At 43.3% G+C, this 27,759-nt stretch overlaps 1 protein-coding gene across 2 annotated transcripts in view; it reads right to left on the bottom strand.

The window, feature by feature from the left end:
- The window catches only part of LOC100313950 (ATP-binding cassette, sub-family C (CFTR/MRP), member 3), a 54,221-nt gene extending 49,909 nt beyond the window's left edge, over positions 1-4,312 (bottom strand). Inside the window, exon 1 of one of the 2 annotated variants that reach the window (XM_036946073.1) lies at positions 4,071-4,308. In XM_036946073.1, coding sequence (XP_036801968.1) covers positions 4,071-4,106 — 36 coding nt within the window. In that variant the 5' untranslated portion in view covers positions 4,107-4,308. Of the gene's footprint in view, positions 1-4,070 lie in introns of both variants that reach the window. The other variant, XM_036946074.1, reaches the window with a different exon arrangement.
- Between the last annotated feature and the right edge of the window lie 23,447 nt (positions 4,313-27,759).

The raw sequence follows: 27,759 nt of genomic DNA on the forward strand, positions 1-27,759 counted from the left end.
AGTTATTCACGACAATCGTTTGGTAATGCCTGTCAACCGTGACATTTGAATTATCAATACTCATCCGTTGTCCCACAGCACAGCCAGGCAATTCCTAACCTTCATCTCCCTTGAAAAAAGAAAAGAGAATAAGAGTCTAGACGTTATTTCCCCATGCTTCTAGCTGATCGTGGGGGGCGGGAGGGGGGGGGGGGGGGGTGGTGTCTTAACCTTGCTTCCTGTCTCTATGAACTGTGCAACAATGGAGTTTTTGTGATCTCCAATGTGCCATAGAATATTCATGTGTCCAGACTGACAACTTCTCTGAGCCAGATTCATACATCAGTCTAATTATTGTGGATATATCCAAAGAAAAGTGCACACACACACACACACACACACACACACACACACACACACACACACACACACACACACACACACACACACACACACACACACACACACACACACACACACACACACACACACACACACACACACACACACACACACACACACACACACACACACACACATTTTGAATTCAGGCTGTAACACAACTAAATGTGCAATAAGTCAATGGCCTCATGATATATTGCTTAATTAAGGAATCAAAGAAACGTGAATCATCTCTGAAAGCTCACAAAGTCATCTGAGGTAACGATAAGTCAATACGGTATCAAAGTGAGGGGAGCCAGAGTCATGATGACTGGAATACATTTTGTCAAGTCAGCATGTCAGCAATTCCCTACTTAACGTTAAAACAACACTACTGGAGTCAAACGGATACTGAGAGATTCTGGCAATTAAGACCTTTTTCCTATTTACCCCGAGTCAGATGAACTCGTGGAATGTTTATGTCTCTGTGTGCAGTTTGAAGGAAGTTGCAGCTATTGCTAAATAGCGTTATAGCGCAATGGCTAGAAGTCTACCGGAACAGCCAACATAACAGTTCCTATAGAATTCTAGTCTTTTCTTTAACCCTAGTTTCCAGAATCTCGCACTATCCCTTTAAAGTGACCGTGGGGGATATCCACGAGTCAAACAGCACTGGGCCGCTTACAGACACTGAAAAACCTCTATATAACTAGATGTTGGACACAATAGTTTTCCCCTAAAATACACAACAATTGGAAGTGAATGAAACTGAAACTGTAATTGAATGTCCTTAACACACATGGATGTAACACCATTCAGTCTGGTGTCACCATTTCTTTCTTTCGACTAAAATAACTCGGTCACTTCTCAGTTAAGACGTGCTAAACCACATTTCCTGAAGACTAATGAACGTCACACAAAGTCCAGCCCAGCTCCATTCAACTGCAGAATACAAAGAAAGTTGAATCATGTCTTCAGCTCGCTTTTCTACTTTAAAAAAACTCACCCCACTGGATGTTGTACAAAAATGGTTCACTCGTATCACAAAATAGTCAGCTTTCCGCAAATATCAACAGTACACCTGTTGCAGCAGAGGCAATTCCCGGTGAAGAACTGAAGGTGTTGAGTTACATGCAAATATCAACAGTACACCTGTTGCAGCAGAGGCAATTCCCGGTGAAGAACTGAAGGTGTTGAGTTACATGCTGTCCACCTGTGTCGAAGACATTACTATTCAAAAGACACAGAACTAAGAACAAATATAGCCCTGGGTTCACCCCAGACTTGACTGCTCTTGACCAGCACAAAAACATCCTGTGGCATTCTTTATTAGCATCAAATAGTCCCCGTGATATGCAACTTTTCAGGGAAGTCAGGAACCAATATACTCAGTCAGTCAGGAAAGCAAAAGACTCGATTTTTCAAACAGAAATTTGCATCCTGTAGCTTCGAACTCCAAAATGTTTTGGGACACTGTAAAGTCCATGGAGAATAAGAGCACCTCCTCCCAGCTGCCCACTGCACTGAGGAAACACTGTCACCACCGATAAATCTACGATAATTGATCATTTCGATAAGCATTTTTCTACGGCTGGCCATGCTTTCCTCTGGCTAACCCTACACCGGCCATCATCTCTGCACCGCCTGCAGAAACGTGCCCAAGCCCCCCCCCCCCCCCCCCCCCCCCCCCCTCGCTTCTCCTTCACCCAAATAGCTGGTGATCAAAGAGCTGCAACATCTGCGCCGCCGTCTTCATCGACCTGGCCAAGGCTTTCGACTCGGTCAACCACCGCATTCTTATCGGCAGACTCAATAGCCTTGGTTTCTCAAATGACTGCCTCGCCTGGTTCACCAACTACTTCTCTGATAGAGTTCAGTGTGTCAAATCGGAGGGCTTGTTGTCCGGAAACCTCTGGCAGTCTCTATGGGGGTGTCACAGGGTTCAATTCTCAGGCCGATACTTTTCTCTGTATATATCAATGATGTCGCTCTTGCTGCTGGTGATTCTCTGATCCACCTCTACGCAGACGACACCATTCTGTAAACATCTGACCCTTCTTTGGACACTGTGTTAACTAACCTCCAGACGAGCTTCAATGCCATACAACTCTCCTTCCGTGGCCTCCAACTGCTTTTAAATGCTAGTAAAACTAAGTGTTCTTCAACTGATTGCTGCCCGCAACCTCCCGCCAGACTAGCGTCACTACTCTGGACAGTTCTGACTTAGAATATGTGGACAACTACAAATACCTAGGTGTCTGGTTAGACTGTAAACTCTCCTTCCAGACTCACATTAAGCATCTCCAATCCAAAACTAAATCTAGAATTGGCTTCCTATTTCGCAACAAAGCATCCTTCACTCATGCTGCCAAACATACCCTCTTAAAACTGACTATCCTACCGCTCCTTGACCGATTTCAAGTTTTCATAATCAGTAATTGGCATTTTTTGACGCCGATTACATTGCACTCCACGGGGAGACTGCGTGGCAGGCTGATTACCTGTTATGCGAGTGCAGCAAGGAGCCAAGGTAAGTTGCTGGCTAGCATTAAACTTATAAAAACAATCAATCTTAACATAATCACTAGTTAACTACATTGGCCAGGTCGCAGTTGCAAATGAGAACTTGTTCTCAACTAGCCTACCTGGTTAAATAAAGGTAAAATAAATAAACAGTCCCTGGTTCGAATCCAGGCTGTATCACATCTGTGATTGGGAGTCCCATAGGGCGGCAGACAATTGGCCCATGGTCGTCCGGGTTTGGCCTGGGTAGGCCGTCATTGTAAATAAGCATTTGCCTAGTTAAATAAAATGTAAAAAAGTAAAATTATACATGGTTAAAATTTGGCCATAGACATATTTTAAACTAATTTAACATTTGTTCTGAAATGAGTTGGCAACAGTTTACGCAAGCATCCAGGACCGAATACATTTCCTTGTTAGTTTATTACACTTTAACTGCGCTCGGTGTCTTGTTTAAATACCCAACACCAAGCTTTCAAAAGATGTATAACTAAACCAAGATAAACCACACCTTGTCGTTTCCAACGCAAACAAATGAGTCAGTGGGCAGAACAAGCAATGATGTGGGCCGAGCCAAGCACGTCCTAGCGATATCCTATTGGCGCGTTCTAGTATACAGCCGCATATTTCCGTTACGGAACGCCTACTCTGAAGTGCGCCTGTGCAATAACTCAATTTGCCTTTGCACTCCTAAACAGCGCGATTTTTTATTTTTTACTTTGGAAAAGAGTAAAGTCTACCAAACTTAGTCCACTCTGTTCATAACTAATTGTCGTTTTTGGAACGGAGTACTGTAGTGAGATCAAATGTTTAATTGAAGAGAATGTGCAGAATGTTGGACAAAATCTCTCTCGTTCCATCTTCTCCCACTGCCCGCCAGTGTGCTTCCGCTACCATATTTGGTAGTGAGAGGAAACGCCAACCGTATGCTTCACATTTATACACCCAGTGACATATCTGGCTCATTGTTATATCTTTAGGGTTATGGATTGTACTGTAACTGCACACCTCCAAAACCAAGACCATGAAACATTGCTAAATTAGTCAACTATACACAACAGTTTCTGCGGCTTACACATAGAAAACATTGAAGCCAAGATAACGTCCTTGTTTCAGATCCTTGTGATATTCACGAGGTGATCACAACCGTGAACTCAACTGCCTGCCATCCGACAAGCCTTACTTACCCAGAACGGGAGCTCTGGTCCGCATAAGCGCTCCATGTCCAAGGGGCACAACGAACGAATTACCCTTTCCCGGGGTTAACAGGTCGGCTCCGTCACTTTCAACTTATTTTGTTCTCGCACATACAGAGACACGTTAGCGGAGCACGTTGAGTTAATTTGGAATAGTAGTTGGCTCTGCTTCTGAACAACCCTCCTCTCTCTCCTCATTTCACTCTAGAGTGCTGTTAGAGGTGAACAGTCACACCAATGATGTACCAACATTCATGACAACGATAGTGGAATCAGCAGTTTACCTTCAAAATAAAAGTACTTAATTGAAACTGATGCACACCGATAAAAAATTGTGGAATCATGCCACAAATGTTCTAGATGACGCTAAACAATGTTTGAATGTTGTTATACAATTTCACCAAAGGACAATTATTAGTTAAATTTACCCAAAACAAATCAGTTGAAATCACATTGTGGATGTATTTAAATTCAGAATTGCATTTGGGGCATTACTTTTATGCTCTGTACAGCCTATGGATGTGTCACCCATGAAATGGGGTATCAGCCTACTCAGTGACATCCACAGAATACAACTTTTTAGAGTTTACACATCTATTAGCGTCTTAGCACTTCTTAAAATGTTCACACTTGAGTAAAAGTAAAGCTGTTTTAATAGAAAATGACTCAAGTAAAAGTGAAAGTCACCCAGTAAAATACTAATTGTGTAACAGTCTAAAACGATTTGGATTTAAAATATACTTAAGTATCAAAAGTAATAGTAATTAATGTATTTTGTTGAATTTATATAACATTCCAACCTTGTTGGGCATTATATAGTACAATTGTGGCATGATTCCACTATTTCTATACAGTTGCATTAGTTTCAAGGGGGACTTTAATTTTGAATGCGAACTGTCAAGTCCACTATTGTTGCTCACGCTAATGGTGTTCACAGCACACTGGTTGACGTTGTCATGATGACATGAGTCCGCCCACACCCTTACTGTATTAAGGCCCCGCCCACACACAGGAAACCATATCAGTATGACTCTGCAAGTTAAACTCTGTTGACTCAGTTCATATACAGGTAGGGTCAGTGTCATCAGTGAAGGGTGTGTGTCAAAGATCATAGAATAGCGAATATAATCGAGTAGAATATAAGAGTCAATCAATCTACAGTTGGGAAATCCGATTAGGTGCCATCACTAGAGCCCTGAGTTTCTTTTAGGAGGCCTGTTGTGTTTGAAAGAGCTTTTTACGGTTGTTTAGTGTTGTTGGTTTAGCAAGGACACATGTTCTCTCTCTCTCTCTATCTCTCTCCATTTTGTGGTTTGGCTCGCTGGGTTAGACAAGATCACTCACTGAGCAGTGTTGTTTTCAGCTTTATTCAATGTGTCTTAACGACATGAAAAATATTCTGGAAATATTGTTAAGTATTATTTCTGTCAGAATCTCTCACTCTCTCTGTATCTCTCTCACTCCGTCTCTCTCTCTTCAATGGGCTTTATTGTCATTGTAAACACATGTTAACATTGCCAAAGCAAGTGAAGTAGATAATATACAAAAGTAAAATAAACAATGAAAATGAACAGTTAACTTTACACTCACAGAAGTTCCCCAAAAAATAAAGACATTACAAATGTCATATTATGTCTGTATACAGTGTTGTAACAATGTGCAAATGGTTAAAGTACAAAAGGAAAATAAAATCAACATAAATATGGGTTGTATTTGCAATGGTGTTTGTTCATCACTGGTTAGTCTTTTCTTGTGGCAACAGGTCACAAATCTTCTCTCCATCCTGTATACCTGTCAGTCAGGTGAGCGTGTTTGAAAGAAAAGTTGACAAATCTCCCCCCTTCTTAAACCCAGCTTGTTCAGTGGATTTATTTTGTAGGCAGCTCTGCTTTTTCACCTTGAGGCTGTCAATCGTGATGCTAGACAGACGTACACAACCCGGAGCCAGCCGCTGCATCCTAAACAGGCTTAAAGAGCCCGGAGGCAGACGCTGCATCCTAAACAGGCTTAAAGAGCCCGGAGGCAGACGCTGCATCCTAAACAGGCTTAAAGAGCCCGGAGGCAGCCGCTGCATCCTAAACAGGCTTAAAGAGCCCGGAGGCAGCCGCTGCATCCTAAACAGGCTTAAAGAGCCCGGAGGCAGCCGCTGCATCCTAAACAGGCTTAAAGAGCCCGGAGGCAGCCGCTGCATCCTAAACAGGCTTAAAGAGCCCGGAGGCAGACGCTGCATCCTAAACAGGCTTAAAGAGCCCGGAGGCAGCCGCTGCATCCTAAACAGGCTTAAAGAGCCCGGAGGCAGACGCTGCATCCTAAACAGGCTTAAAGAGCCCGGAGGCAGCCGCTGCATCCTAAACAGGCTTAAAGAGCCCGGAGGCAGCCGCTGCATCCTAAACAGGCTTAAAGAGCCCGGAGGCAGCCGCTGCATCCTAAACAGGCTTAAAGAGCCCGGAGGCAGCCGCTGCATCCTAAACAGGCTTAAAGAGCCAGGAGGCAGCCGCTGCATCCTAAACAGGCTTAAAGAGCCTGGAGGCAGCCGCTGCATCCTAAACAGGCTTAAAGAGCCTGGAGGCAGCCGCTGCATCCTAAACAGGCTTAAAGATTCCCAAGATCGCATAGCAGTTCAGACGTCTTTTGTCCTCGTCTTGTCGTGTCCTGTATATATATATATTTACAACTTTTTTTCACATACATTTTATTTTTATTTTCCATCAACTCATCTTCTAAACACTCTCCTGCAACCAGCCTCACCAATTTATATTTATAAAAAAGTATTATTTACCTCAGATCTGCAATCCTTCAGGAAGCTAGCCAGAAACTCCAGGAGGCTGGCCAGAAACTAGCCAGAAGCTAGCCAGGAGCTAGCCCAGAAGCTAATCAGAAGCTAACCACGGTTTGTGGTCATCGGCTGTCCTTTAGTTCGAAAATCTATCGAAAATCTATCGCCAGTTTTGTACGGCGCAGCGCGGCTCGGGAAACGGAACATACCGGACCATTTTTTTTTTTCTCTCCATGTCCCTGGATTTCAACTGCTCTCTGGACGTTCATACCCGGATCTCACAGCTAGCTAGCTGCTATCCGTGTGACAGTCGGCTTTCGTCGATTCCGGAGCATACATCGATTGTTCCGGTGCTAGCCAGCTCCGTCAATCACGCCTGAGTTCCATCATTCACTCCTGGGCTGCAGTCACCTATCCGGACCCGTTTCACTGCCTACGCGGAGCCCCACCGGGCCTTCACAACCGGACTGCCGACGTTATCTACCTGAAGGAGATCCGGCTGGCTCCTCTGTCGCGACGTTACCGGAACGCCCATCTGCGGCCCGCTAACCGTTAGCTGTCTTTCCGGCTGCTATCTGAATAGACAATCGGACAATTTATTTATTTGAATTATTATGTTTTCTTCTCGGGCCTCTATAACTATATCTATTGTTCTTATTTTTGTTGTTGTGTGATTTGGATTAATCCCCTCTACCACACGGAACCCCACTAATCTACTGACCGAACGCAAGAGGTGGCTAACAACAGACTCCATCCTATGCTAGCTTGCTACCGGTTGGCTTGGCTAGCTGTCTAAATCGCCGTGACCCTAAACCAACCTCTCCACTCACTGGACCCTTTTGATCACTCGACTAAGCATGCCTCTCCTTAATGTCAATATGTCTTGTCCATTGCTGTTCTGGTTAGTGTTTATTGGCTTATTTCACTGTAGAGCCTCTAGTCCTGCTCACTATACCTTATCCAACCTATTAGTTCCACCACCCACATATGCAATGACATCTCCTGGTTTCAATGATGTTTCTAGAGACAATATCTCTCTCTTCATCACTCAATACCTAGGTTTACCTCCACTGTATTCACATCCTACCTTACCTTTGTCTGTACATTATACCTTGATGCTATTTTATCGCCCCCAGAAACCTCCATTTACTCTCTGTTCCAGACGTTCTAGACGACCAATTCTTATTGCTTTCAGTCGCACCCTTATTCTACTCCTCCTATGTTCCTCTGGCGATGTAGAGGTGAATCCAGGCCCTGCAGTGCCTAGCTCCACTCCTATTCCCCAGGCGCTCTCTTTTGACGACTTCTGTAACCGTAATAGCCTTGGTTTCATGCATGTTAACATTAGAAGCCTCCTCCCTAAGTTTGTTCTTTTCACTGCTTTAGCACACTCTGCCAACCCGGATGTTCTAGCTGTGTCTGAATCCTGGCTTAGGAAGACCACCAAAAATTCAGACATTTTAATTCCAAACTACAACATTTTCAGACAAGATAGAACTGCCAAAGGGGGCGGTGTTGCAATTTACTGCAAAGATAGCCTGCAGAGTTCTGTCCTACTATCCAGGTCTGTACCCAAACAATTTGAACTTCTACTTTTAAAAATCCACCTTTCTAAAAACAAGTCTCTCACCGTTGCCGCCTGCTATAGACCACCCTCTGCCCCCAGCTGTGCTCTGGACACCATATGTGAACTGATTGCCCCCCATCTATCTTCAGAGCTCGTGCTGCTAGGCGACCTAAACTGGAACATGCTTAACACCCCAGCCATCCTACAATCTAAACTTGATGCCCTCAATCTCACACAAATTATCAATGAACCTACCAGGTACCTCCCCAAAGCCTTAAACACGGGCACCCTCATAGATATCATCCTAACCAACTTCCCCTCTAAATACACCTCTGCTGTCTTCAACCAAGATCTCAGCGATCACTGCCTCATTGCCTGCATCCGTAATGGGTCAGCGGTCAAACGACCTCCTCTCATCACTGTAAAACGCTCCCTGAAACACTTCAGCGAGCAGGCCTTTCTAATCGACCTGGCCGGGGTATCCTGGAAGGATATTGACCTCATCCCGTCAGTAGAGGATGCCTGGATATTTTTTAAAAATGCCTTCCTAACCATCTTAAATAAACATGCCCCATTCAAGAAATTTAGAACCAGGAACAGATATAGCCCTTGGTTCTCCCCAGACCTGACTGCCCTTAATCAACACAAAAACGTCCTATGGCGTTCTGCATTAGCATCGAACAGCCCCCGTGATATGCAGCTGTTCAGGGAAGCTAGAAACCATTATACACAGGCAGTTAGAAAAGCCAAGGCTAGCTTTTTCAAGCAGAAATTTGCTTCTTGCAACACTAACTCAAAAAAGTTCTGGGACACTGTAAAGTCCATGGAGAATAAGAACACCTCCTCCCAGCTGCCCACTGCACTGAAGATAGGAAACACTGTCACCACTGATAAATCCACCATAATTGAAAATTTCAATAAGCATTTTTCTACTGCTGGCCATGCTTTCCACCTGGCTACTCCTACCCCTGTCAACAGCACTGCACCCCCAACAGCAACTCGCCCAAGCCTTCCCCATTTCTCCTTCTCCCAAATCCATTCAGCTGATGTTCTGAAAGAGCTGCAAAATCTAGACCCCTACAAATCAGCCGGGCTAGACAATCTGGACCCTTTCTTTCTAAAATTATCTGCCGAAATTGTTGCCACCCCTATTACTAGCCTGTTCAACCTCTCTTTCGTGTCGTCTGAGATTCCCAAAGATTGGAAAGCAGCTGCGGTCATCCCCCTCTTCAAAGGGGGGGACACTCTTGACCCAAACTGCTACAGACCTATATCTATCCTACCATGCCTTTCTAAGGTCTTCGAAAGCCAAGTCAACAAACAGATTACCGACCATTTTGAATCTCACCATACCTTCTCTGCTATGCAATCTGGTTTCAGAGCTGGTCATGGGTGCTCCTCAGCCACGCTCAAGGTCCTAAACGATATCTTAACCGCCATCGATAAGAAACATTACTGTGCAGCCGTATTCATTGATCTGGCCAAGGCTTTCGACTCTGTCAATCACCACATCCTCATCGGCAGACTCAACAGCCTTGGTTTCTCAAATGATTGCCTCGCCTGGTTCACCAACTACTTCTCTGATAGAGTTCAGTGTGTCAAATCTGAGGGTCTGTTGTCCGGACCTCTGGCAGTCTCTATGGGGGTGCCACAGGGTTCAATTCTTGGACCGACTCTCTTCTCTGTATACATCAATGAGGTCGCTCTTGCTGCTGGTGAGTCTCTGATCCACCTCTACGCAGACGACACCATTCTGTATACTTCCGGCCCTTCTTTGGACACTGTGTTAACAACCCTCCAGGCAAGCTTCAATGCCATACAACTCTCCTTCCGTGGCCTCCAACTGCTCTTAAATACAAGTAAAACTAAATGCATGCTCTTCAACCGATCACTACCTGCACCTACCCGCCTGTCCAACATCACTACTCTGGACGGCTCTGACTTAGAATACGTGGACAACTACAAATACTTAGGTGTCTGGTTAGACTGTAAACTCTCCTTCCAGACCCATATCAAACATCTCCAATCCAAAGTTAAATCTAGAATTGGCTTCCTATTTCGCAACAAAGCATCCTTCACTCATGCTGCCAAACATACCCTTGTAAAACTGACCATCCTACCAATCCTCGACTTTGGCGATGTAATTTACAAAATAGCCTCCAATACCCTACTCAACAAACTGGATGCAGTCTATCACAGTGCAATCCGTTTTGTCACCAAAGCCCCATACACTACCCACCATTGCGACCTGTACGCTCTCGTTGGCTGGCCCTCGCTTCATACTCGTCGCCAAACCCACTGGCTCCATGTCATCTACAAGACCCTGCTAGGTAAAGTCCCCCCTTATCTCAGCTCGCTGGTCACCATAGCATCTCCCACCTGTAGCACACGCTCCAGCAGGTATATCTCTCTAGTCACCCCCAAAACCAATTCTTTCTTTGGCCGCCTCTCTTTCCAGTTCTCTGCTGCCAATGACTGGAACGAACTACAAAAATCTCTGAAACTGGAAACTCTTATCTCCCTCACTAGCTTTAAGCACCAACTGTCAGAGCAGCTCACAGATTACTGCACCTGTACATAGCCCACATATAATTTAGCCCTATCAACTACCTCTTTCCCAACTGTATTTAATTTATTTATTTATTTTGCTCCTTTGCACCCCATTATTTTTATTTCTACTTTGCACATTCTTCCATTGCAAAACTACCATTCCAGTGTTTTACTTGCTATATTGTATTTACCTTGCCACCAAGGCCTTTTTTTGCCTTTACCTCCCTTCTCACCTCATTTGCTTACATTGTATATAGACTTGTTTATACTTTATTATTGACTGTATGTTTGTTTTACTCCATGTGTAACTCTGTGTTGTTGTATCTGTCGAACTGCTTTGCTTTATCTTGGCCAGGTCGCAATTGTAAATGAGAACTTGTTCTCAACTTGCCTACCTGGTTAAATAAAGGTAAAATAAAAAAAATAAAAATAAATAAAAGAGCCCGGAGGCAGCCGCTGCATCCTAAACAGGCTTAAAGAGCCCGGAGGCAGCCGCTGCATCCTAAACAGGCTTAAAGAGCCTGGAGGCAGCCGCTGCATCCTAAACAGGCTTAAAGGCTCACAGAGCCCGGAGGTAGCCGCTGCATCCTAAACAGGCTCAAAGGCTCACAGAGCCCGGAGGCAGCCGCTGCATCCTAAACAGGCTCAAAGGCTCACAGAGCCCGGAGGCAGCCGCTGCATCCTAAACAGGCTCAAAGGCTCACAGAGCCCGGAGGCAGCCGCTGCATCCTAAACAGGCTCAAAGGCTCACAGAGCCCGGAGGCAGCCGCTGCATCCTAAACAGGCTTAAAGGCTCACAGAGGCCGGAGGCAGCCGCTGCATCCTAAACAGGCTTAAAGGCTCACAGAGGCCGGAGGCGGCCGCTGCATCCTAAACAGGCTTAAAGGCTTGATGATGAATGACAACTCACATAGTAAATATTCTCCCCGTCGGACTGACACAAGGAATTTACACACTTTTCCTACACAGTCAAAAGGGCACACACACAGGAGGCCTTTTTTTTTTTAATCAGGTTTTTTGTTTGGCAGACATTTTTGTAGTGACATTACATTGACTAATGTAGAACTGGTAGCTTTTTCTGGAAAACTTGAAGAACGTACACCTTCCTTGACGAGGACTATCCTGAAGCTGTGAGCTGCGGATGATGTTAAAAAGTATTTCTTGGTTTGATGTGATTTATAAAGAGGATCCAGATGCTGCACTTGATGCATTTATGAAATTGCTTCTTCCAATTACTGACAAACATGCACCTGTTAGAACTGTTAAGGCTCCATGGATTAATGAGGAATTGAAAAATGGTTGAAAGAGATGGGGCAAAAGGAGTGGCTAATAAGTCTGGCTGCACATCTGACTGGCTGACTTACTGCAAACTGAGAAACTATGTGACTAAACTCAACAACAACAAGAAGAAACTGTATTATGAAGCCAAGATCAATTACATTAAGAATGATGGGAAAAAAAACTTTAGTACTTTACATGAAATTATGGACAGAAAGACATTCAACTCTCTTTCATCGAATCAGATTCATCACAAAACTATGATGTTGGCAATTATTTTAATGATCAGTTTATTGTCAAAGTGGGCCAACGTAGGCAGGAAATGCCAACAACGATCAGTGAGCCATCATATTCATGAATAAAAAAAATCTAATAATGAAAGAAAAGCATCGTAGGTTTTAATTCTGTAAGTTATTGTCGGAGACGTGGGGAAATGATTGTCATCGATCAGTAGTGACAAACCTCCTGGTACTGACAACTTAGATGGAAAGTTACTGAGGATGGTAGCTGACTCTATAGCCACTCCTATCTGTCATATATTTAATCTGAGCCTAGAGGAAAGTCTTTGTCCTCAGGCCTGGAGGGAAGCCAAAGTCATTCTGCTACCCACGAGTGGTAACGCAGACTTTACTGGTTCTAACAGCAGACCTATCAGCTTGCTGCCAGCTCTTAGCAAACTGTTGGAAAAAATTGTTTGACCAAACACAATGCTATTTCCCTGTCAACAAATTAACAACAGATTTTCAGCATGCTTATAGAGAAGGCCACAACATGTACTGAACTTACACAAATGACTGACGATTGGTGGAAATATAATTGATAGCAAGAAGATGGCGGGTTATGTTTTGTTAGATTTCAGTGCAGCCTTTGACATTATTGACCATAAACCTGTTGTTGAAAAAAAAAACTTGTGATATAGATTCTCGAACCTCTACCATATCGTTGATTCAGAGCTATCTACTGTGTCTAATGGAACACAGAGGGTTTTATTTAATGGACGCTTCTTTAATGTTAAACCTGTAGAGTTAAATAAGTAAGGCAGGGCAACTCTCTACTCTTTTCTATTTTCACCATTCATCTGCCACTGGCATTACACACAGCCTGTGCTGTGAACTGAACTCTAGGCCTACTTAAAAAAAAAATCAAATTTAGTTCTACTGTTTGATTCACCCAGGGGATTGTGACATACTAGTGTATGACACACACAATTTAGACATCTAGTTTAGCACCAGTTATGACGGCATATGAAGTCTGAAACATATTCTGCAAATGCATTTATTGTAAGTTGGCATGCAGTGAAAAGTTCTGCCATGACAACTGCACAGCAAAATGATATTTTCCTCTATGCAAAGTTAATCATTCTGCAGCTACATTGGGGAGAACAAGTATTTGATACACTGCCTGATTTTGCACGTTTTCCTACTTACAAAGCATGTAGAGGTCTGTAATTATATAATAATAATAATAATAATAATAATAATAATAATAATAATCATAATGCAATAAAATAAAAATTAATTACTTAAAAATCATACAATGTGATTTTCTGGATTTTTGTTTTAGATTCCGTCTCTCACAGTTGAAGTGTACCTATGTACCTCTGTATCAGAGAATTCTACAGGAGAATGTCAGGCCATCCGTCTGTGAGGTGAAGCACAGCTGGGTCATGCAGTCAGGGAGCTGGCTCATGCAGTCTGGGAGCTGGCTCATGCAGTCTGGGAGCTGGGTCATGCAGTCTGGGAGCTGGGTCATGCAGTCTGGGAGCTGGGTCATGCAGTCTGGGAGCTGGGTCATGCAGTCTGGGAGCTGGGTCATGCAGTCTGGGAGCTGGGTCATGCAGTCTGGGAGCTGGGTCATGCAGTCTGGGAGCTGGGTCATGCAGTCTGGGAGCTGGGTCATGCAGTCTGGGAGCTGGGTCATGCAGTCTGGGAGCTGGGTCATGCAGTCAGGGAGCTGGGTCATGCAGTCAGGGAGCTGGGTCATGCAGTCAGGGAGCTGGGTCATGCAGTCAGGGAGCTGGGTCATGCAGTCAGGGAGCTGGGTCATGCAGTCAGGGAGCTGGGTCATGCAGCAAGACAATGATGTAAAACACATAATCAAGACTACCTGAAAAAGGTTAAAAAAGCAACACATTTGAAGTTTTGGAATGACCTTGTAAAAGTCCAGATCTAATCTCAATTGAGATGTTGTGGCAGGACTTGAAACGAGCAGTTCATGCTTGAAACCCACACATTTCTGACATGGTAAGGTAGAACCAAGGAGCAGAGAAGAGAACCAGATGAGTAACCAGTGGTTTAGGGGAAGAAAAATAAATACTTTACTGGAAACCATTCAACAGAAGGTACAAAGTAAAACAACAAACACTAAGACTCAAACTCACTCAGGCGCCATCACAGGTGGCGAACAAATCAAGCTTCTACAAAGGACAACACTGAATAACTGGCAGACTACAGGCTTCTACAAAGGACAACACTGAATAACTGGCAGACTACAGGCTTCTTCTTCGCTGAGCTTTAACGGCGGTTGGCATCCAAGAAATGTTGCATTACCACCACCTACTAGACTGGAGTATAACTCCCTTATACTTCTCTAAAAAACGTTTATTTTAATTTTAATTAATTAATCAATTCAAATACCCTACTGTCTAACACTACACTCACAAATAATAATACATACCACTACTCCACTAATTAAAACTATTTATTTGTACCTCATGCCATCACCCTGACAGGATGGGACACCACCACTTAACACATCCTGTAACTCTTCTGATGTCAAGTCTCACACACCCAAATACCTCACCAAATGCAGCTGCCACCACAACCTCTATTTTTTGAGATGTTCCATCCCTGCAGTACATTTGATAACCATTGTTATAAATGCCAAAAATCTAATTACTTACTTACTGAAACATATATCCCTCGTTGGTTTATCCCTCTGTACTGGTACAGATCTACTACTCACACCACTCCTCCCCATCTTCCGTTACTTTCTTCACTGCCTCAGCATATGACAACTTCTGCACTACTCTAACCCTGGAAACCTCAACCTGCCTCTCTGACACGGGACATGTCTGATCCCCAACCCCATGGGCACCCCTACAATTAACACATTCCACTATTTTCCCCAATACTACACATTCCTTTGTCTCATGCCCTTCTGCACACCTACAGTAGGAACCTCCCTCCTACACACTGCTGCCACATGCCGTCTGTAACACCTAATGTAATCGGGACAATAGCTCGTACAGGATAACTTACATATCCTAACATCACTTTTTTTCGGGCAAAGACTCAACATCAAAACTTAAAAGAACAGACAATGACTCTTCTGTTTCTCCACTCACGCCACTCGGTCTGCGTCGCACCAAACGACAAGCATCACAAACACTCGAAATCATCCCCTTCAGTTGGTCAGCTTTCACATTTACCGCTACTTCAGTAATCACTCCTTTCAACGGCGCCCTTTTCTTGAGATCTCTTGTGATTTATGCCACTAGATGGAGGCAGTGTATGTGCAAAGTTTTAGACTGATTTAATGAACCGTTGCATTTCTGTTCAAAATGTCGTATCAAGTCTGCCCAAATGTGCCAAATTGGATTAGTAATACATTTTCAAGTTCATAACTGTGCACTCTCCTCAAACAATAGCATGGCATTCTTTCACTGTAATAGCTACTGTAAATTGGACGGTGCAGTTAGATTAACAAGAATTTAAGCTTTCTGCACATATCAGATATGTCTATGTCCTGGGAAATGTTCTTGTTACTTACTACCTCATGCTAATCACATTAGCCCACGTTAGCTCAAACGCCCTGCGGGGGGGGGGGGGGGGGGGGGGGGGGGACCCAGATCCTGTAACCGGCTGTCACAAAGGATAACAGAAAACACACCTCTCAAAGGGAATCATAATTGCTAATAGAAAACATCTGAGTGTCATAATAGTCTCTAGGGTGGTCGCTGCCGCCCCCTGGTGACAGGTGGAAGCATGACAATGTTGCTGAGTTAAAGCAGTTCTGAATGCAAGAGTGGGCCAACATTTATCCACAGTGAGGTGAGAGACTGATTAACAACTACAGGAAGCATTTGGTGGCAGTCATTGTAGCTAAAGGTGGCACAACCAGTTATTGAGTGTAAGGGGGAAATTACTTTTTCACACCGAGGAATTGGGTGTTGCATAACTTTGTTAATTAAATAAATAAAATAAGTATAATTTTTTTCTTATTTTAGTTCCCTTTATCTACTAGGTTTTGGTTGAAGATCTGATAACATTTAGTATGAAACATATGCAAAAGTAGAGAAAATCAGAAAGGGAGCAAATATTTTTTCCCGGCACTGTATGTAACAGAAAATATTTGTTTTGGGAATTTTCTAAATACTTTCAATATTGTTAATTTCCATGTTGGCTCTATGCCTGGAAATGCCCTCGTCTGGAGCAAAGGATATTAACAGGAAAATGATCTTATGTCGTTTCTTGCAATAAAGAATATTTCTCTCCAAACTGTGATTCCTAAAAGATGTGTCTGGAGATTTGGCCAACTCCTCCAGATTTGTGTAAAATCCTAAATGAATCATGAATGAACATGGTCAGCTACACCATAAGGACCTCTTCTTTATGTCCTCATTACATGTAGTCGAAGAATGTCTTATGTTGACAAGATATTCAAGTGACCGCTCTAACAATGGAAATGCATATCATCAAAGATGGAACGCAGGTTGGTGGAAGCGAGCCCAGATGGAACCATTCTTGCCAATGAGAGGGCAGATACGCATGTGAACAACAGCCCATAGAGATAGAGGACTGATCTTTATATCTGTGCCATTATAGCGTCTGTGACAGTAGAGTTGAGATAGCCTCAATGGCGCTGAGGCTATCTCAATTTTAAAGTAGTCCCATTACTTCTTCTTCATTGGCTGATTGCTCCTAACTCATAGGAATCCCCACCCAGTTGACTACTATAAAATGGTGAAATCCCTCAATGGCAATGTCCATGCTAAAACAGGTTATGTCCATGATGAGTCATCTACGGAGCTCCATGACAACAGGTGCAACTCTGATATAAAGTTTTTTTTATTTTTATTCCATGTGTCCACTTATATCAGTGCTTTTGTAACAACTTAGCCCTTACAAAACTTATATTAGATCAAATAAGCCTCATGTAGCAAATTAGCAATTCAATGTTTTGTTGACCAAATTTGACACGCTCTCATTGACCTCCATACAACCATTCCTTACTTAGTCTGCTTATTTTTGTGGACAGATTTTGGGTGGAGTAAAACCTCTCACTTCGCTTCTTCCTCTCTGATGTAGTGCATCAAGACCCCTCATGGTCTGTAAAGTTCTCTACTTTTGATAGATTTAGACAAACAATATTGGAATCACCATGGTCACAACCATAACCTATCAACTCAATCTACCTGATAGAATATGAATTTTGGTTCCACTGGGGGAAAACAAAATTGCTACAGTGTATACTTCATACTGAATGAATAAAAATAAATTTTTTGTTAACTCTGTAAAAACATCAACTACAGATTTTGGTCTAAAGTCAATTACATCAGAGTGCTTCAATTTCTAATTAAATGTTTTTTTTCATTGTTTGTATTGAACTTGTATTTTTATAGGCAAAATATGTCTGTTTTGATTGTCTGTTAACTCTGTCAGTGGCTTGTCAACTCCGTCACTGATGGCTAACCCCCTAAAGATCGATTTTTTTCCCCGTTAATTCTATGAAAACATATTTTACTCACTGTTCTGCAACAGATGTTTAAAGGATTGAAGTATTTTCTGTGCTAGACCTAAGGGATAATGTTTGTTTTCTACATTTTGATTTATGTTTTAATTCTAGAAAAACATGCCAAAATGCTATTGAAATGAGCAATGGAGTCATGGTGCTATAAAACAAGGCAAAAATACGTTTGGAGATTTGTATTACATATATGAATAATCTAATGTTAGAATTAAGCAATCAAAGTCAATAAATACCTGTTGGGCAATAGACAGTTGTTGGACAATAATTGTAAAAATGAAATCTCTTATGGTGTAGGAGGAGGATGTTCCTTTACATGGTGTGATAGGATGTTCCTTTACATGGTGTGATAGGAGGATGTTCCTTTACATGGTGTGATAGGAGGATGTTCCTTTACGTGGTGTGATAGGAGGATGTTCCTTTACATGGTGTGATAGGAGGATGTTCCTTTACATGGTGTGATAGGAGGATGTTCCTTTACATGGTGTGATAGGATGTTACTTTACATGGTGTGATAGGAGGATGTTCCTTTACGTGGTGTGATAGGAGGATGTTCATTTACATGGTGTGATAGGATGTTCCTTTACATGGTGTGATAGGATGTTCCTTTACGTGGTGTGATAGGAGGATGTTCATTTACATGGTGTGATAGGATGTTCCTTTACATGGTGTGATAGGATGTTCCTTTACATGGTGTGATAGGATGTTCCTTTACATGGTGTGATAGGAGGATGTTCCTTTACATGGTGTGATAGGAGGATGTTCCTTTACATGGTGTGATAGGAGGATGTTCCTTTACATGGTGTGATAGGAGGATGTTCCTTTACGTGGTGTGATAGGAGGATGTTCCTTTACATGGTGTGATAGGAGGATGTTCCTTTACATGGTGTGATAGGAGGATGTTCCTTTACATGGTGTGATAGGAGGATGTTCCTTTACGTGGTGTGATAGGAGGATGTTCCTTTACATGGTGTGATAGGAGGATGTTCCTTTACATGGTGTGATAGGATGTTCCTTTACATGGTGTGATAGGATGTTCCTTTACATGGTGTGATAGGATGTTCCTTTACATGGTGTGATAGCTGAGACTTTGCTCTGTCAACAACATATATTTCAAATGTTGTTAATATTAAGAAAAATATTTGTCAAAAGAAGTTGAGATTGTCCCATCTTTCAAGAACTCACTTTTCCCTGTCTCTGCCCTGTAATTAGATTGCATGGAACTGTCACACTGAGTCACTGAGCAGTCTAATGGAACTATCACACTGAGTCACTAAGCAGTCTAATGGAACTATCACACTGAGTCACTGAGCAGTCTAATGGAACTATCACACTGAGTCACTGAGCAGTCTAATGGAACTACCACACTGAGTCACTGAGCAGTCTAATGGAACTATCACACTGAGCAGTCTAATGGAACTATCACACTGAGTCACTGAGCAGTCTAATGGAACTACCACACTGAGTCACTGAGCAGTCTAATGGAACTATCACACTGAGTCACTAAGCAGTCTAATGGAACTATCACACTGAGTCACTGAGCAGTCTAATGGAACTATCACACTGAGTCACTGTGCAGTCTAATGGAACTATCACACTGAGTCACTGAGCAGTCTAATGGAACTATCACACTGAGTCACTGAGCAGTCTGTAATCACATATTGGAAAAATATGATGTCTACTTGTGTGTTTAACTATGAGGCTCTCTCCCTGTCTCTCTCTCTCTCCCTCTCTCTCTCTCTGTACCCCTCCCTCTCTCCCCCCTCCAGCTCCCTCCCTCTCTCTGTCTCCCACCCTGTCTCTCTCTGTCTGTCTCTCTGTCCCCTTCATGTCTCTCTCTGTCCTCCTCCCTGTCTCCCTCTGTCCCCTTGTCTGTCTCTGTCCCACTCCCTCCCTCTCTCTGCCCTCCTCCCTGTCTCTCTCCGTCTCCCTTCCTGTCTCTCTCCGTCTCCCTTCCTGTCTCTCTCTTCTCTCCCAGGTACAACAAGGACGCAGGAGATAGTTATCCTGTGAGAGTAGAGCGACCTGACCCTGGTGCTGACGGTCCCTAACTGGGACTGTGTTCCCTGGCTAGAGGATCACAGAGCCCATGTCCTTAACGTGGAACAGAGGAGAGCTTCAAGTTCCTTGTTGTCCACCAACAAACTATCAAACACACCAAGACAGTCATGAAGAGGGCACAACAACGCCTATTCCCCCTCAGGAGACTGAAAAGATTTGGCACGGGTCCCCAGATCCTCAAAAAGTTCAACAGCTGCACCATCGAGAGCATCCTGACCGGTTGCATCACCGCCTGGTATGGCAACTACAGAGGCTAGTGCGTACGGCAAAGTACATCACTGGGGCCAAGCTTCCTGCCATCCAGGACCTCTACTAGGCGATGTCACAGAGGAAGGCCACAAAACATGTCAAAGACACCAGACACCCAAGTCCTAGACTGTTCTCTCTGCAATCACTGGCAAGCTGTACCCAAACTATTACATTGACGCTGCTGCTACTAGCTGTTTATTATCTACACATGGTCACTTTACCCACGACATGTGACCTCGACTAACCTGTACCCCAGTACATTGACTCGATAACTATACACCCTGGGGCGGCAGGGTAGCCTAGTGGTTAGAGCATTGGACTAGTAACCGGAAGGTTGCAAGTTCAACCCTCTGAGCTGACAAGGTACAAGTCTGTCGTTCTGCTCCTCAACAGGCAGTTAACCCACTGTTCCTAGACCCTCATTGAAAATAAGAATTTGTTCATAACTGACTTGCCTAGTTAAATAAATAAAAATACATAGCCTTGTTATTTTAATGTGTAACTTTTAAGTTTATTTAGTAAATATTTTCTAAAAACTGCATTGTTAAGTAAGCACTTCACGGTATGGTCTACTGACGCCTGTTGTATTCGGAGCATAATAACATAACATTTGATTTGATCACCTGTCAGCCACCCACTACAACGATACCCACTACAACGATACCCACTACAACGATACCCACTACAACAGGATACCCACTACAACGATACCCACTACAACGATACCCACTACAACGATACCCACTACAACAGGATACCCACTACAACGATACCCACTACAACGATACCCACTACAACAATACCCACTACAACGATACCCACTACAACGATACCCACTACAACGATACCCACTACAACGATACCCACTACAACAGGATACCCACTACAACGATACCCACTACAACGATACCCACTACAACGATACCCACTACAACGATACCCACTACAACAGGATACCCAATACCACTACAACACGATACCCACTACAACGATACCCACTACAACGATACCCACTACAACAGGATACCCAATACCACTACAACATGATACCCACTACAACGATACCCACTACAACGAAACCCACTACAACGATACCCACTACAACGATACCCACTACAACGATACCCACTACAACAGGATACCCAATACCACTACAACACGATACCCACTACAACGATACCCACTACAACGATACCCACTACAACAGGATACCCAATACCACTACAACACGATACCCACTACAACGATACACACTACAACGATAATCACTACAACGATACCCACTACAACAGGATACCCAATACCACTACAACACGATACCCACTACAACGATACCCACTACAACGATACCCACTACAACGATACCCACTACAACGATACCCACTACAACAGGATACCCAATACCACTACAACACGATACCCACTACAACGATACCCACTACAACGATACCCACTATAACGATACCCACTACAACAGGATACCCAATACCACTACAACACGATACCCACTACAACGATACCCACTACAACGATACCCACTACAACAGGATACCCAATACCACTACAACACGATACCCACTACAACGATACCCACTACAACAGGATACCCAATACCACTACAACACGATACCCACTACAACGATACCCACTACAACGATACCCACTACAACAGGATACCCAATACCACTACAACATGATACCCACTACAACGATACCCACTACAACGAAACCCACTACAACGATACCCACTACAACGATACCCACTACAACGATACCCACTACAACAGGATACCCACTACAACAGGATACCCAATACCACTACAAAACGATACCCACTACAACGATACCCACTACAACAGGATACCCAATACCACTACAACACAATACCCACTACAACGATACCCACTACAACAGGATACCCACTACAACAGGATACCCACTACAATGATACCCACTACAACAGGATACCCAATACCACTACAACATGATACCCACTACAACGATACCCACTACAACAGGATACCCAATAACACTACAACACGATACCCACTACAATGATACCCACTACAACACGATACTCACTACAACAGGATACCCATTACCACTACAACACGATCCCCACTACAACGATACCCACTACAACAGGATACCCAATACCACTACAACACGATACCCACTACAACGATACCACTACAACAGGATACCCACTACAACAGGATACCCACTACAACGATACCCACTACAACAGGATACCCAATACCACTACAACACGATACCCACTACAATGATACCCACTACAACATGATACCCACTACAACAGGATACCCACTACCACTACAACGTGATACCCACTACCACTACAACATGATACCCACTACAACATGATACCCACTACAACGATACCACTACAACAGGATACCCACTACAAACAGGATACCCACTACAACGATACCCACTACAACAGGATACCCAATACCACTACAAAATGATACCCACTACAATGATACCCACTACAACATGATACCCACTACCACTACAACATGATACCCACTACAACATGATACCCACTACAACAGGATACCCACTACCACTACAACACGATACCCACTACAATGATACCCACTACAACACGATACCCACTACAACAGGATACCCAATACCACTACAACACGATACCCACTACAATGATACCCACTACAACAGGATACCCACTACCACTACAACATGATACCCACTACCACTACAACACGATACCCACTACAACACGATACCAACTACAACATGATACCCGCTACCCCTACAACATGATACCCACTACAACGATACCCACTACCACTACAACGATACCCACGACAACATGATACCCACTATCACTACAACGATACCCACGACAACATGATACCCACTACAACGATACCCACTACAACGATACCCACTACCAGATGCAAAAATGTAATTACCAACGTTTCGACAGCCAAGCTGTCTTCATCAGGGTATAATCACAAACACTGCGGGATGACTCGTTTATATAGTGTCAAAAGACACAGGTGTCTGTAATCATGGCCAAGATTGGCCTAATATCATTGGTTAATTATCAAATATTAAAATGTCATACAAAGAACAGCATACAAACAACAAATGGATAGTATACCATCATAAATGAATTTTCGACTACACAAGCTTTACAAACAATTACAATGGGAAAGTCACAATAATCACAAGAACGGCTTCAGATCAAAGTCTACGTTGAGACCGAAGGGAGCAAGGGTCTTTAAGTTAAAGATCCAGGCAGCCTCTCGTTTTAACAATAAATTATCAAGGTCACCCCCTCTCCTAGGGAGGGTGACATGTTCGATGCCAATATAACGCAGAGACGAAATCGAGTGGCCTGCCTCCAAGAAGTGGGCCGCAACTGGATAAGTAAAGTTTTTGCACCTAATGGTGCTACGATGCTCTGAGATATGTACTTTTAATTTGCGCTTTGTTTTACCCACATCATTTTTATCACAAGGACAAGTTATAAGATAAATAACTGCCTTAGTGGAGCACGTAATAACACCTTTTATTGGGATCGATTTCCCTGTTTGTGGGTGTTTGAAGGATCGACATTTATAAGTGCCATTGCATTGAGCACAGCCATTACATCTGTAATTTCCATCCAGTAGGGGCGCAAATAGACGTTGTTCAGGAATATCTTGGGGTGGTAAATCAGAGTGTTCCAATTGGTCTCTGAGATTTCTGCCCCGCGAGAATACGACCAAGGGAAGGTCCGAAAACACATTACCGAGACTTTCATTGGATTTTAGGATGTGCCAATGTTTGTGAACAATTCCCTTAATTTGTTCAGAACACTTTGAATAGCGGGGTAGTTAGAACACAAGAATGAGAAAGGTCATGTCTCGTTTTGTTTAGAATTCTCTCAACGAAAATATTAATCTGATCATTCTTGTAGCCCCTCTCCTTGAACTTTCTTTGCGTCTTAGCCATATTTCTGTTGAAATCTGATTGTTTTTTGCAAATTATTTTGATTCGACAGAATTGGCTATGGGGCAAACTATTTTTCAAGGGAAGTGGGTGACAACTATCAGCCCTCAACAAACTGTTACGATCAGTAGGTTTCCTGTAAAGATCAGTGTATAGAACATTATCTTCACACAAACTGATTTGACGTGTGTCAGATTGCATAGTAAATCTCAAATGATCAGAACAGGAGTTAAGAAAAGTACAGAACGCCTGGAGCTGTTTTGCATCACTCCTCCATAGAACAAAAATATCATCAACATACCGATTCCAAATAATGATGTTAGGCAAGAAAACATCTCTTGATCCTCTCCCTGAGAATACCTTGTTAGTTACTTTTGATGTTGAGTCGTTATACACAAATATTCCACACGAGGGCGGTATTGAAGCTATGGAATATTTTCTTCTGCAACGTGACCCTGATGAACTACCTTCCAGTGCATGCATTATAACATTGGCTGAAATAGTACTCACACACAACTACTTCATGTTTCAAAATGATTTCTTTTTTCAGACGAAGGGCACTGCTATGGGATCCCCCATGGCTCCTAACTATGCTAATTTGTATGTGGGTTACATGGAGAAACAGTCTATCTTCAATCCTCTCAAAAATGTTTTCTTGCCTAACATCATTATTTGGAAACGGTATATTGACGATATTTTTGTTCTATGGAGGAGTGATGCAAAACAGCTCCAGGCGTTCTGTACTTTTCTTAACCTCTGTTCTGATCATTTGAGATGTACTATAAGGGAATGACTTGTGAATAACAGAAGAAGCATCAATTACACAAAGAAAGAAGACTGAAAAGTACAGCATCAATTACTCAAAGGAAGAAGACTGAACAGTACAGCATCAATTACTCAAAGGAAGAAGACTGACCAACCAGTACAGCATCAATTACTCAAAGGAAGAAGACTGACCAGTACAGCATCAATTGTTCCAGGGTGATAAAGATGCTAAACTTGAACATTACTAATTTTGCTACATTGCTCCTGTTCTTTCATATGGGATATTTGAACCCATAGATTCTAGTCTTTTTTAAAAATACTAAACAATGAGGGTTCTTCAAGGGTTCTTTGGGAAGGGTGAAGGGTTCTATGTGGAACCATACTGACGCAAAGAACCTTTTGAGCCCTTCAATGGTTCTTTACAGTGGGTATCATGTGGTAGTGGGTATCATGTTGTAGTGGTAGTCGGTATCATGTTGTAGTGGTAGTGGGTATCATGTTGTAGTGGGTATCATGTGGTAGTGGGTATCATGTTGTAGTGGTAGTCAGTATCATGTTGTAGTGGTAGTGGGTATCATGTTGTAGTGGGTATCATGTTGTAGTGGTAGTGGGCATCATGTTGTAGTGGGCATCATGTGGTAGTGGGTATCATGTTGTAGTGGTAGTGGGTATCATGTTGTAGTGGGTATCATGTTGTAGTGGGTATCATGTTGTAGTGGTAGTGGGCATCATGTTGTAGTGGACATCATGTTGAAGTGGTAGTGGGTATCATGTGGTAGTGGGTATCATGTTGTAGTGGTAGTCGGTATCATGTGGTAGTGGGTATCATGTTGTAGTGGGTATCATGTTGTAGTGGGTATCATGTTGTAGTGGGTATCATGTTGTCGTGGTAGTGGTTATCATGTTGTAGTGGGTATCATGTTGTCGTGGTAGTGGTTATCATGTTGTAGTGGGTATAATGTTGTAGTGGTAGTGGGTTCTGCCCCTGAACAGGCAGTTAACCCACTAGGTTGTCATTGAAAATAAGAATTTGTTCTTAACCTGACTTGCCAAGTTAAATAAAGGTAAAATATTTGTTTTAAACTCTATTTTCTGTCACTTATGATCCATTTCCGCAGTGCAGTTGACAACCACGGCTATGAATGCTAAGAAACCCACCTTACTGAAACACATATTATTCCCATCCCTCTCTATTGGTCTCTTCCTACTCACAGGAATCCTCTCAGGATCCCTCACCCAGCTGGACCCATCTTCCTCTACTACTCTCTTCACTGCTACAGCCTACTGATGTACTAATCTGATCCTGGAAACCTCACCCTGCCTTTCTCTCACTGGAGCCGCCGATCTCCAGCCCCATGGGAACCCCCACAGTTAACACACACAACTTCCTCCACCAATAGTACACATTCATTTGTCCCATGTCCTCCTGCACACATCTCACATCTAGAAATCTCCCTCCTACACACAGCTGCAACATAAGCATAAGCTTGGCACCTAAAACACTGTAGCATTTTCCAAAACAAAAAGCCCTCACGGGGTAACTAGCACATCCTGACTTGACCTTGTCGGACAAAGATTCAGCAGGACAGACAAGGTCGTCTCTGTTTCACCGTACAATCCACCTGGGTCTGAGTGGGAATCAAACAGCGTCCACAGACACCAGGAATCTTCCATTTCAGCTGATCCTCCTCAACACTCACTCCTGTCAACGACGCCCTGCTCTGGAGTGACAGTTCTTGTCCCTAGTAGCGTGGTCCGTAGGCGCCTGCTCCCTCTGGACCGGAAGAAACACAATAAATCATCACGTGGCACTTTCACAGACTCAACAAACTATTGTTTTATTAAATGTTTTTATGTTTTGAATTTTACCTCTTTTTCTCCCCAATTTCATGGTGTCCAATTGTTTAGTAGCTACTATCTCATCGCTACAACTCCCGTACGGGCTCGGGAGAGACGAAGGTTGAAAGTCATGCGTCCTCAGATACACAACCCAACCAAGCCGCACTGCTTCTTAACACAGTGCGCGTCCAACCCGGAAGCCAGCCGCACCAATGTGTCGGTAAGCAAAACTAAATGCATGCTCTTCAACCGATCATTGCCCGCACCAGCCCGCCTGTCCAGCATCACTACTCTGGACGGCTCTGACTTAGAATATGTGGACAACTACAAATACCTAGGTGTCTGGTTAGACTGTAAACTCTCCTTCCAGACTCACATCAAACATCTCCAATCCAAAGTTAAATCTAGAATTGTCTTCCTGTTTCGCAACAAAGCATCCTCACTCATGCTGCCAAACATACCCTTGTACTGATCAACTGATCATCCTACCAATCCTCAACTTTGGCAATGTCATTTACAAATAGCCTCCAATACCCTTCTCAATAAATTGGATGCAGTCTATCACAATGCCATCCGTGTCACCAAAGCCCCATATACTACCCACCACTACGACCTGTACGCTCTCGTTGGCTGGCCCTCGCTTCATACTCGTCGCCAAACACACTGGCTCCAGGTCATCTACAAGACCCTGCTAGGTAAAGTCCCCCCTTATCTCAGCTCGCTGATCACCATAGCAGCACCCACCTGTAGCACGCACTCCAGCAGGTATATCTCTCTGGTCACCCCCAAAACCAATTCTTCCTTTGGCCGCCTCTCCTTCCAGTTCTCTGCTGCCCATGACTGGAACGAACTACAAAAATCTC

Source organism: Oncorhynchus mykiss, chromosome 16, assembly GCF_013265735.2.
Source record: "Oncorhynchus mykiss isolate Arlee chromosome 16, USDA_OmykA_1.1, whole genome shotgun sequence".
NCBI classification, from domain to species: domain Eukaryota; kingdom Metazoa; phylum Chordata; class Actinopteri; order Salmoniformes; family Salmonidae; genus Oncorhynchus; species Oncorhynchus mykiss.